At 35.2% G+C, this 12,136-nt stretch overlaps 2 protein-coding genes across 2 annotated transcripts; one reads left to right on the top strand and one right to left on the bottom strand.

Annotated features, from left to right (window-relative positions):
- Positions 1–1,521: 1,521 nt before the first annotated feature.
- On the bottom strand, positions 1,522–2,647 carry LOC137725198 (B3 domain-containing protein At3g06220-like). The gene is made up of 5 exons (XM_068463799.1): positions 2,570–2,647; positions 2,071–2,377; positions 1,809–1,976; positions 1,664–1,676; positions 1,522–1,579 (listed from the first exon to the last, which is right to left on the bottom strand). Exons 1-5 carry the CDS (start codon positions 2,645–2,647, stop codon positions 1,522–1,524), a joined length of 624 nt encoding a protein of 207 aa, XP_068319900.1.
- Positions 2,648–10,057: 7,410 nt separating this feature from the next.
- LOC137723778 (uncharacterized) lies at positions 10,058–11,847 on the top strand. The gene is made up of 2 exons (XM_068462973.1): positions 10,058–10,377; positions 11,169–11,847. The coding sequence occupies exons 1-2, from the start codon at positions 10,060–10,062 to the stop codon at positions 11,625–11,627; spliced, it is 777 nt and encodes a 258-aa protein (XP_068319074.1). The 5' UTR covers positions 10,058–10,059; the 3' UTR covers positions 11,628–11,847.
- The last annotated feature ends 289 nt before the right edge of the window (positions 11,848–12,136 follow it).

Below are 12,136 nucleotides of genomic sequence, written 5' to 3'. Positions count from 1 at the left end.
CAAATGACAAGTAAAGAAGAGTTTTAAAGAAAAACAAAATGAGATGCATAGCGGAGAACTGCAATCACAAAAATTTGGGAAGAACTTATAAAGCATATAAACTGGGTGTACAAAAGGGAAACCCCAAATCTAGAACACTAACACACCGCCAAGCAAAAAATGTCCAACAGAGCTTCTGCCATGTTACAACAAGAAGTTAAGAACAACAAATTAAAACACCAAACAAAAACAGAAGACTGAAAATCCAGTTAAACAAACCAATTGAACACAAAGAAACTTCCAAACAAACACGAAATTAAAAAAGAAGAGCACCTGAAAAATACAAAGAGAATGGCCTTCTCCCAAACAGCCATTTGTTCTTGTATGATTCAATATTACGTAGTATTGAAGAAGATTCTGAAGAAACAAATGTTTGAGACATAGAAACACAAGGCGGTAAAAAGTAGATGGAGAAGTCAAAGTAACTCCTTGTACTCACTGCAAAAGGACACTGCGGGCATGGATAGGGTTGGTGAATTCCTTAACTACTGTACAAGTTACGACTCAATGCTATGGAGGAGGATTCTCTCCCCTCCTAATCTCTCTCCGCTAGGGTTCTCAATTGAGTTGGCTGTGTAACGGTTGTGTCAAGTAAATACATGTACTTCCCTTAAATACAACATTCCTCTTGTTTGTTTGTAATACTAAGTTTAATAAGTCATATGGCACATCAATGGGGTGCTGCGGTCACACGTTAACATATCAGCCATGTCTATTGTTCATATAATAACATGCGGGTTAGTAACATTACAATGGTGCGACCATCACTTTGAAACTTTCTCCTAGACTTGATACAAAATTAATAATAGAAGAAATTCTAAAGTTTATTAAGATATTCGATCAATTGTAGTTGTTGATGCTTACACGCACTATTTAGGGTGTATTTAGACGAAGGAAATCTTCCATGCCGAATATCAACATGGTGTTACAAACTTATGAATCATGTTTAAACGATGTATAGATGTATAGATCGATTGTGAGAATTTGTGACAAATTGTGACAGACTATTGATTTGAGTGAGGGTTCTGTTCTTCAATCTGAAGTATGGGCAAATTTTCCTGGCCCTAAAATTTGCTTCTCTGCACAATTGTTTCCTCATATGATTGAATCCGACTCTAAGCTTGCTGTGGACTTATTGAACAAGAAAAAGAACTTGCACCAACATCAAACTAATTAATCTGAAACACAACTATTTAGAGTACAACCAACCTCCACTACAGCATTCAGAAAATACGAGTACAGCCAAGTGCACTACTTAAAGCATGCTCTACTTAAATTGCCATATTGTTAACAGCTTAATTGATTCTGTCTAAACAATGTGAACCATCATTGTGTTAGCCCTCAAAAGCTCGAATATGCAAGTACTGTCGATAATGATCTTATTAGCAGATGAAAATTCAGGCCACCCTTTGGACAAAAAGTGCGATCCATCGGCAGGGTAGGCTTTAACTTCCCATTTCTTTCCCTTTTCATTTTTCAGGATCACCTCAAAACTTTTCCCTTGGGGGAAATGCTTCCTGGAGAACGCTGAAGGGACGAACTGCACAAGTGAAATCCAATTTTCTGTGAGTGGAATTGATGGCATTAAACATTCAAATTAGTGTTTCTTAACAATTGAGCATACTATGTGTCATTGTGTCCATGTAATTTACTGCTCCCAAGGGCAGTTAGAAATTTCAATTCTTTGGAAGCCAAAATCCAGACTAGAAAAATGAAAGCTAAGTTAAAGCTTGCCTTGCTTACCACAGATTCTCCGATGACGCATTCAAAATGAGGAAAGTTAGATTTGAAAGATTCAGTCTGAGTAGCTTCTGAATCCTCAGATATGTTGTCTTCGCAGGTAGCTTCCGAGTCCTTGCAACTGTCGTCTTCTTCATCTTCTTCCTCTTCTGTACTCTCATCAAACTCACTGGATTCGGAACTTGAAAGGTTTTGAACTGCATCCGTATCAAAATAAAAACATAGCAGAGACATGAGTTACAAGAGATCAAATAGTGACATGCATATTGCGACATCAGACTGCATACATACCCGAATCGTCACCAGAAGAGCTGATTGAATTGGGGTTGATCTTGTCATCAATTCTGTGACACGCAGTGTTGTCGAATATATCTATACTGAATTGCATCTTTCCATCATAAGTGAACACCAAAAAGTCTCCGTGACCCAAGGAGTTATCCTTCAAGAACTCCTGCCAGCCACCATTGAAACGCACCGCACCTTTTGGTGTTTTAGTCACATTGACAGTCCATGAGTAATCTGAAGAACCTTTCAATTTCAAAATTGCTCTCTCGGACAGCTCCTTCAGTATATGTGTCAAGAACTTTCGCGGGACAGTCTTCAAGAAACAAACAAAAAGAATGAACAGATTAAAATTTCGTATCATGGTAAAGAATTTAAACATGCTTCTAGCTTTAATCACCCCTAACACAGATTCTAACTAGTCAGTTATAGATTAATGAGCAACATGGTTGAAAGAAACAAATAAATTCAGGTAATTAAAGACGCGACATTAGTTGAAAGCATTTACCAATTTTTCAGTGTTGAAACCTTTGCAAATAATCTGAAAGAAGGTAGGCTTCTTCTCCTCCTTGGACATTCTTGCCATTTTCTCCGTTGTTGAACCAATAGTGATGCTCTATAAAGGAAAACTCATTAAGCAGGAAAGAATACAAACATAAGCCTGTGCTATGTAAGAGTGTGAATCTATTAGAGCACATGTAGTGCAAAACCATGAGCAGAAATTAGATACAAAACAATATAACTAGATACATAAATGGGGTTGACCTGAAGACCTGTCGATTTTTTTTGATTTTTTCATCTTCCCATCAAGGGAAACAAAAGCTGGATAATATTTCGAAAACTTGGGACCGAAATTTCCAATCTTTAACGTTTGAAAGCATGGGAAAATGTCTAAAATATCCTACTAAATTAACAAGTAGAACAAGAAATAAGGTTAGATGAGGAGTTGGGATCATCGTTGGTTTAAATTTGCTTTAAGACCCGGATATCAACAAAATCAAAGTAGAGGTTTTGTAGACTGACTTCAAACATGAATTACTCTACTTAACAACATGATTGGTTACTTTTTCTGAGTTTTTTTTTTTTTTTTTTTTTTTTTACCATTTTTCTCCCCTGTTAGTTCAGTATTTTTCACCAATATTTTATTTGTTTTTGTCAAACGATATATTTTGTTATATTATATGTTAGATTAGTCACCGACGGCTTCGAATCCACAAATATTTTTCACAAATATTGACTAGTTAAGGAAGATAAGCAGAAAAACAAACAAACAAAAGAGAGAGTGAAAAACAAGTCATAAACAAACAACCTATCAACTATCTGCACTCCAGCAGACTTGAAATGTAAATTCACAAAACATAAAATAAATAATCAAAATTAACATGAAAATTAATAAATAAAAGGGTAAAAGAAAGAAGAGAAACAAGAACATACTAGTTGACAGTTGCACAAGATCCGACAAGGAGGGCAACCAAGATGAAATTCCACAAGCCAGTTGAGAAAGCGCAAGTCCCACTTAAAGATGAATGAATAAATAAATAATAAACTCAGTCATCCTGCATTCTGAAGGAAAGGGATTCATCAAATCTACTCAATTGATAAATTCAGACTTTTGAAATTTGATTAAACGGCTACAAACCGGGCATCCTTAAAAATTATAATAATTTTAGTCGTTAGATCAAATTTCAAGAATCTAGATTAGTTAATTGGGTAGAATTAGTAAAAGGGATCCTGAAATGATTGAAGTACTCACTGCCGAACAAAGGACATGGTTGGTGAATTCTTTAATATTTACACACACATTTTCACTCCTATACAAACTAACAATCAATGCCATTGGGTTTGCATAATCATTAATGCTAGAGAGGACTTTTTATTTTAAATTATATTTTATAAAATTATGTAACTGTAATTATTGTAACTAAATTATTACTTAATTACTGATTAATACATTTATTTTCTATTTATGATACATCACATAATTTATAAATATGATCTAAAAAATTATTGTACATAGCATTACTACCATTGAGCTAGCAACTGGATGCATGGCACACCATATCTGTGGTCTGTTGTTTATTGATAGTCTAGAGTAAAATATTTGGGAATGTGGGATCGGGCAAAAAACATTCTCATTGATATGTGAAAAGGTTTAGGGTAATACTAAGATCAAACTCAATCCTGGTCTAAATGTTATTTTTTAAGTTGTATTCTCCCTCCAAACTCAATCTAATTCATGCTAAATGTGTGAACTAAAAGATAAATGTGTGGACTAAAAGCTAAAAGTCAAAGAAAAACCAAATTCTCTTCAGGATTTAGCCTATAAAATGGTATGGGCACCACTGGCGGGAGTCCACTCACATGGGCATGTCTCTCAGGATTTATTGAATCCAACGGCTGAGATCGAATATATTCAAATCTAACTGTAAAAAAAAAAGATCTAACATGCCAAATTTAAATTCAACGGCTAAAATAATTTAAAAAATTATTTAACTCAAAATTCATCCAAATTTAGTGATTTTTCAATATTTATCAGAATTTAAACATTTTTAAGTTAAAATATTCATAAAATTAAATTATGATAGTGTACATAATTTTTTTTTTTACTTTAAAAGAAAATGTTAGTCTAAATTTATTCTTTAATAATCTCATGCTAAAAAATTTAGACCAGAAGGATTGGACTAGAAAAGTTGTTTCTTGACTAAAGTCTAAATTTTCTGGGCTAAAAATTTTAGGTTTTAGCTCAAGGGTTGGAGATGGTTTAATGATTTATTATGTACGTGGTGGGTTTCTATCTTGGCAAAATATCTATCTTCAATTCATTATGTTTTGAGTTCATATTTTCGTTTTAGTCAAATTTAGAATAAAAAATATGGAACTTTAACGAAAAGCTCTTGGTATTGTTCATTTTAACGAAAAACCACATTTTTACTTTAAAAAATCAATCCTGGTACTATGCACTTTACCCTTTATTTTATCCTTATCTTTAAAGCTCAAAGTTTTTAAATCATTTTCATTAGTTTTCTTTTAAAAAATATCGCGTATATTGTACGCAATTTTTTTAATATAATGATGCCGGGTGGCTTCTTTTTTCTCCTACTTCTCGAAAACAGAAGACTAAGTCAACAGTAATAATACAATAATGGGATGGACGACTATATTGGGTGATAGACAGAGTAGCATTTTCGGGAGCAATACATTACACATCTCAAAATTCTTACGAATAGAAGATATGATATGTTACTGATTAATATTGATTAACTAATCTCTACTAATTAATAAAACATTCATTGTCAATCAAAATTTTATAAAATTACCAGTTTAACCTTCTAATTAAAACTGAATATGAATAAGAAATATGAGATAGAAATGTAATTTCACACGACCAAATTTTGCTATTTTTTTTTTTCAAAACCTCACCTATATGTAATCCTAACATATCTCTAATTATAAAAAATAATAAAATAATAAAAAAAACTTTACCACTCTCACATTCTCTGTCACTCCATTCCTCTCTCCTATTTTAAAAATAAAAAATAAAAATTTTTCTCACACACTTTGTGTATACCCATATACTAGTATTGTATTAAACAAATGATAACTTTTCACATTTTATAGTGAATAGTATGAGTTGTCTTATTACTACATTATATATTTATCTTTTGCACATTAATCTATTTGTGAGCTGACACGAACACAATATCGTTATAAATGAGTATATCCAAACACCCAAATTGCCACCACATTGTAAGTTTTGTGTCAACAACAACCCATCATTTCAAAGGGAACTGAATGATCTCATACGTCTAGGATCAACACATGATGTCAAAAAGTACTAGTTATCATGCCTTGCTTCCCAGTCATGACCAAAAACAACCCAATTGTTCAATAGTATAGTAATTTTTTTCTTTTATTTCATAGCTGCATCTAACCTCTGTGTTACACTGCCTACGTATCATTTGGGATCAAGCCATTCATAGTTAACCATTTCTTAAACTCCAACTTTTCTCATATTACTTTCTAGCAGTTTCAAAATCACTCAATAGAACTTGACCTGACTAGCATGAATCACTAAATTCCAAACTACATAACGAAACCATATGCCAACCACGATTGTCATTTGGTCATTCACTTATATCACAATATTTACTAACACAATTCCACAATTACAACAAATAATCGATTCCATGAACCGAAGATGCACAACATTAACATTTGACTATGTTGATCAACTAAGAAGATCAAATATCACTTCAATATTTTTAATAAAGCCAACCTTCCATAAGGTTTGCCGTATTCTCTACTTGAAATCCAATTATCCAACATTATAACCCTAAGTTACAACCATAAGTGTGAACTTGAGCAACGTCTATACACAAGAATATAGGTTTTGGACCACACTTGATAGAACTGAATAGGGAAAGAGATTCTAGACCATTGAACATAATCGAATAGAGAAAGGGATTCCGGACCACTTAACGAAATCAAACAAAGATAGGGTTCCGGACCACTCAACGAAACCAAATAGAAAAAGGGATTCCTGATTACTCAACGGAATCAAACTCTAGAATGCGTATGGTCCCCCAATGCAGATTAACCAGGCATAACCATAGTCACCCATTCGATAACGTGGCCTACCGATGCGAATTAACCATGTAGGACCACCAATGGGTCAAATGTGACAAATTAGGCAATGACCACACAGTGCGGATTAACCAGGCTGAGTCACCCCTAGGATGTGTGTCATGCCCTGATCCTTAGATACTTTCAGGATCGACACGTGACGTTACCACGACCACATTCTTGTTCATCTACCATGCCTCACTTCTGAGACATGACTAAGAACAAACCAACGGTTCAACAACACATTAATTTTTCTTTATATCATGGTTGCACCTAACCTTTGTGTTAGACTGCCTACGTACCCAAAGACAGATCAAATCTTTCGTAGTTCACCATTTTCCCGACATTTCTCATGTCAGCTCCTAGCAAGAAAATAACATAAAGTTCCAGAATCACTCCATGGAACACAATGAGTATAATTCATTAGATTCCATACTACTTAACGAAACCATATATAATAACCAAGAATTCCATTTCATCTATCAAATCCATCACACTATTTTCCCACGACAAGTCAATAATCACAAGAGAATAATTGATCCACAAAAAATAAAGGAAGCACCATATTAATACTTAACTACATTAATGATCCATTAAGATCAAGTATCACTTCACTAAAATTAATGAAGCCAACCACCGTAAGGTCTACTGTATTTCAATTCTTCTCCCACTGCTAGTCAGGATCTGGTTTCTCATCTTGTGAGATGGGTGAAGCCAGGGACAGGGTCTTTGAAATTAAATGTGGACGGCGCCAGGAATGCGGAGCAATTGGTTGGTGGTGTTGCAGCGGTTGTTCAGAACTCAAATGGTGATTTTGTGGCTGGTTTGTCGAAATCGTCTGCTCATGTTTCTTCTCCCCTCTTCGCCAAGGCTTTAGCGGTTAGAGAGGTTTAGCTTTGGTGTCTTCAAGGGATTTTCAGAATATTATTTTCCAGAGCGATTCGCTCCAGATCACCCAAGCGTTAAGACCTTCTTCTATTGATTTGTCTCTCCTTAGACTTACAGTGGAATACTAAAGGGACCACTAGAGTTCTGTTCACCTATGTCAGACGCCAAGCTAATGAAGTCGCTCATCACCTTGTTTGGTTCAGTCTTTCTTCTAGTAGCCCTTGCTCATGGTTTGAAGAACCACCCTTTATTGTAGATGTTTTGTTTGAAGACTGTAACTCTGAGCAGAGGATTGCCTCTTCTTTTGTACCTCTTCTCTTATCAATGAAAGTTTATCGCTATGCTTCAAAAAGGATGAACTAAAACGGATTTAGGTACCGATTCTAAATTTTGAGTTAAAGTGGGAACCGATCACAACGGAATATCTATTAACTTCCCAAACTACCCATTATTGTTAAATCCATTATTAATAACTCGCCACACGACCTGTCACTCAATATTACTGTCTGGTGGTATTCTTCTTAATTTGGAAGTAAGAGGTCTTAGGTTCGAATCTCGTGGATAACGAATTCGATACCAAATTAAACTGCCCATTGTGTGGTTTAGCCGAACTTTTCCTCCTCAAAACTATCGATGTACTCAAAAAAAAAAAAAAATCTCACCACACTTCCTATTATTGTTAAATCCATTATTTGTATGGGATGTAACTTTTTCACTCTCTTTTCTCTTTATGAACTCATATTTTTCTCAAGCCGTTGAAATTAAGTTATTGATAAAAAATGCCTTAGAAAAAAAATAAACAAAGAGGGAACCTGGTGCAGAAAATAAAAATGAGGGTGGGAAATCACTTTAAGGTTTATTTAGTACATATATTCAATTATTTACTTATTATTAGACTTAATTACAAATTTTGTCCTTCAATTTTAGTTTTCGTTCCACTTTGATCCTCCAACTATTTTTTCCCACCTGAAGTTCTAAAAAGTTGACATGATTAGTGGCATGCACCTTACAAGTCGGTTGTTTTCGTGCGAACTGACCATGTACGGTGTCAACTATATCAACAACGAAACTTTTCACACCGGCACCAAACTGTGAGTGTTTACTCCAACCACAAGAGAGATGAGGGAGAAAGAGATGGATGAAACAAATAATTGGGTTCTGGGTTGATAAAGTGTTTAGTGAATCTGAAATGACCACTCGAATTTAGAAACGTGTTATCATATAATTTAGTCAGTTTTAGTGGCAGTTATAAAACACAACTTCATACCAAACTGGCATATTTAGGTTGGTTGGTTGGTTGATTTTGTTTGTTTTTAGCATAAATATGTACCAATTCGTAAAGATGACGTCGAGCTATTTTTTACTAACATAATGACACCGAGCTTTTATTGTAGCATGTGCTACTGAATCAGTGATCGTGTTGAAGAGACAATTATTTGATTTGCAAACATCTATCGGCGAAATTAAATATATGACGGGATTACCTGATATTGTAATAATTGTTGATTAGCTAGAAGAATATAGAAGTGATTCGTGCCATTTGTTCCATCACAAGTCGATCACCTTTTGTTCCAACTTGAGTAAACAAAGCCACCTTTAGTTCCATCAAAAAACAAAAACAAAAAAAGTCGCCTTTTGTTCTTATTAGATACATTGTTAAAAATTCAGGCACCAACTTGGGATGCAATAAAGAAGGACCAAAGTGAAAGAAAGAAAAACCCAAAAATGTAGGGGAAAATTTTGAAATTGCCCTTTTTTTCTTCTTTAAATTTTGGTATGCCAGCCCCGCATTACCAAACTTCCATAACCGTTTCTTAGACAAGATCCAGGTAGTCTGCCGAAATAACCGTTTGGCGTGTATCGAATGAAAACAATTCCAAAGGAACGCAATCCGAGGTTCTTCGTGGAAACCCTTATGAGAACTTTTGAATGTTTGTTTATTTTTCACATTTAATTCCTTACAGTTGTTGCTGCAAAACTTTGTGAGGCATTGGAACAACATTCTTCACCATTATGCATATCGGTACGTTTTATAATTTAGTCCTTTTTATATATTTGTTGAGTGTTGTAATCCATGCATGCTTTTCAGGAGAATTTCAAGGTGCAAAGACGTCCATGCACATTGCTCTAATCAACTGGCTCAACTCGGCCGCTATTATTTGAGAATCTTGCAATGTATCATAATTTGGTATCATTGTGTTCAAGCATCTTAAATTCCAGATGTTATTAACCATAAAAAATATAAAATTCTAGGAGTTTTCTTGTCTTTTTCATCCTGGATTTTTCATGATAACAGTGTAATGACTTAGAAGCACTGTGCTATAATTAAACAGCAAGGCACGTTGTATTAACCGTCACAAATGTCTTCCTTCTTTGAAAAAGTCATGGATATTTCTTTACAACATTATTCCTCCTGTTATTTTCATCATTTAATCGATTTGAATTGGTGAAGGTGGTCAAGATCTGACCGTCATGGGGAAGATAACAATGGCGAAGAAGAAGAAGAACACGATCATGGTCACACCATTGATGATGGTAATGATGACGATGTATGTATTTGTTGGAGATGCAGCTGATACAAACAGTGTTTATGATCCATGCTCAGATGCAAAAATCCAGAGATTAGATGGGTTTACTTTTGGCCTTGCATTTTCAAAAAAAGACAAGTTCTTCTTTAATCAGACTCAACTTTCTCCGTGTGACAAGCGGCTTTCGCTCACCGGAAATGATGCCCAGCTTGCTGTGTTTAGGCCTAAAGTTGATGAGATTTCTTTCCTAAGCATCAACAACAGCACCTTCAGTCAGGTGTGTAATCCAACTACTTAGCTTGATTATCTGGTTAGAATTAAGATATGTAGCTTCTTTTTATTTTGTTTAATTGGTAATTATTGTTATAAGATCATGCTACAGAAGCAGAGATACAATTCATGTTTCTATAGTTGCGCTGAGAAAAATCTCAACTGCTTTCTGTCACATTCGGAGTTTATCGGACACCAAATTTTGAATTTGTAATTATATGTGTGTTTGGAATCGAAAAGTTTTTCCGGTTTATGGTAGCCCTAAAATAAGGGTTGTGGAAATGGATTATGAAATTGCTGAGGGGTGTCAAAATCTTCGAATTTTCCTCCCTGCAATTTTGATTGGGTTAAAGTAAAATATTGCTTGCTTCTATAAAGGTTGAAAAGACTGGAAACCCTAAATTTACATATATAGTCGCCTTCTATTGAGGGTTCCCTTACATAATTTTATTTGAGGGACACCTTATGGTGTCTATATATATATACATACATATAGCCTCTAAAGTGAATGTGGTAGTGTTATCTCCTGCACGAGTCAAATTAATTTTGATGATTTTCCATAAATTCCTCTACAGATCAAGGCTGGTGTGTACATGGTAAGGTTGAAAAGACTGGAAACCCTAAATTTACATATATAGTCGCCTTCTATTGAGGGTTCCCTTACATAATTTTATTTGAGGGACACCTTATGGTGTCTATATATATATACATACATATAGCCTCTAAAGTGAATGTGGTAGTGTTATCTCCTGCACGAGTCACATTAATTTTGATGATTTTCCATAAATTCCTCTACAGATCAAGGCTGGTGTGTACATGGTAGCTTTTGCCGGACGGAAGTATGCAGCAAGATCACCCCCAATATTGGTTGCTGATGACTCACACACCATAACAAGCTTCACCTTGGTACAATCTCTCTCTCTCTCTCTCTCTCTCTCTCAGCATCAGCAAGCATTGAACTTGTGTTTCGTTTTGCAGGTACTTGAATTTGAAAGGGGGACTCTTCTTAATTTGTATTGGAAGAAATTCGGGTGCAAGGCATGCTCCGGGGACTATTCTGTGTGCCTCAACGATGAAGATTGTGCTGTTCCAAATTCAAAATGTCAAGGCAGTGGTGGATCTTTTGACTGCAACCTAAGCATACAGTTGACCTTCTCAGGAACAGACAAGCATCTTCAAGTTCTTAACTCCTGGTATGAGGTGAAAAATCTTCGGAAGTACTCACTCTATGCCCTATTCTCCAATCTTCTGCAGTAACAATGCAACTGAATATGTGGTGATGGGTTCAAGCTTGCAAGCTTGAATGTGGTGGTTGTATCGAAGTGTTTAGTCAAATGGTGTCTGAGTGCTTGTATGATAGATATTTACCGGTTCACAGTTTCTGGGCGCTAAATAGTTAAACCTATGTGCGATGTCTTGCTTGCAACTCCCCGAGTAAAGAGGGCCTAGAATCCAAAAAACTCCATGCTCTAATGGATAAGGGATTTGTAACCCAGTTTTACAACCTGATAAGTTAACACATTTAGTCATTACTTCATTCTAATTTGTTGCCTTTGTCTTTCGTTTTCATTATGTACCAAAATCACCGTGCCAAAACTATGTACTGAAGGAAAAAAACAAAATTACCAGTGGGTTCCCAAGCCTTCGCTTGACGGCAGCAATTGCAGTTGCAGATTCCCCGACAAAATATTATTAACGTGCTTGATGTGGTCTTTTTGTCAGTTGTCATGTACAATCTTTTCATTCATTGCACGTTTAAAGAAAGA

The sequence above is a fragment of the Pyrus communis genome, chromosome 2, assembly GCF_963583255.1.
Source record: "Pyrus communis chromosome 2, drPyrComm1.1, whole genome shotgun sequence".
NCBI classification, from domain to species: Eukaryota; Viridiplantae; Streptophyta; class Magnoliopsida; order Rosales; family Rosaceae; genus Pyrus; species Pyrus communis.
This window is presented reverse-complemented; position numbering and strand designations above follow the sequence as displayed.

Coding starts and splice junctions, on each gene's coding strand:
- LOC137725198 (XM_068463799.1), bottom strand. CDS start 2,647: ATGGCAAGAATGTCCAAGGAGGAGAAGAAGCCTACCTTCTTTCAGATT. Junction 2,378..2,569: donor GTTTCAACACTGAAAAATTG/GTAAATGCTTTC, acceptor TGTTTCTTGAAG/ACTGTCCCGCGAAAGTTCTT. Junction 1,977..2,070: donor CTCTTCTGGTGACGATTCGG/GTATGTATGCAG, acceptor ATACGGATGCAG/TTCAAAACCTTTCAAGTTCC.
- LOC137723778 (XM_068462973.1), top strand. CDS start 10,060: ATGGCGAAGAAGAAGAAGAACACGATCATGGTCACACCATTGATGATG. Junction 10,378..11,168: donor ACAACAGCACCTTCAGTCAG/GTGTGTAATCCA, acceptor ATTCCTCTACAG/ATCAAGGCTGGTGTGTACAT.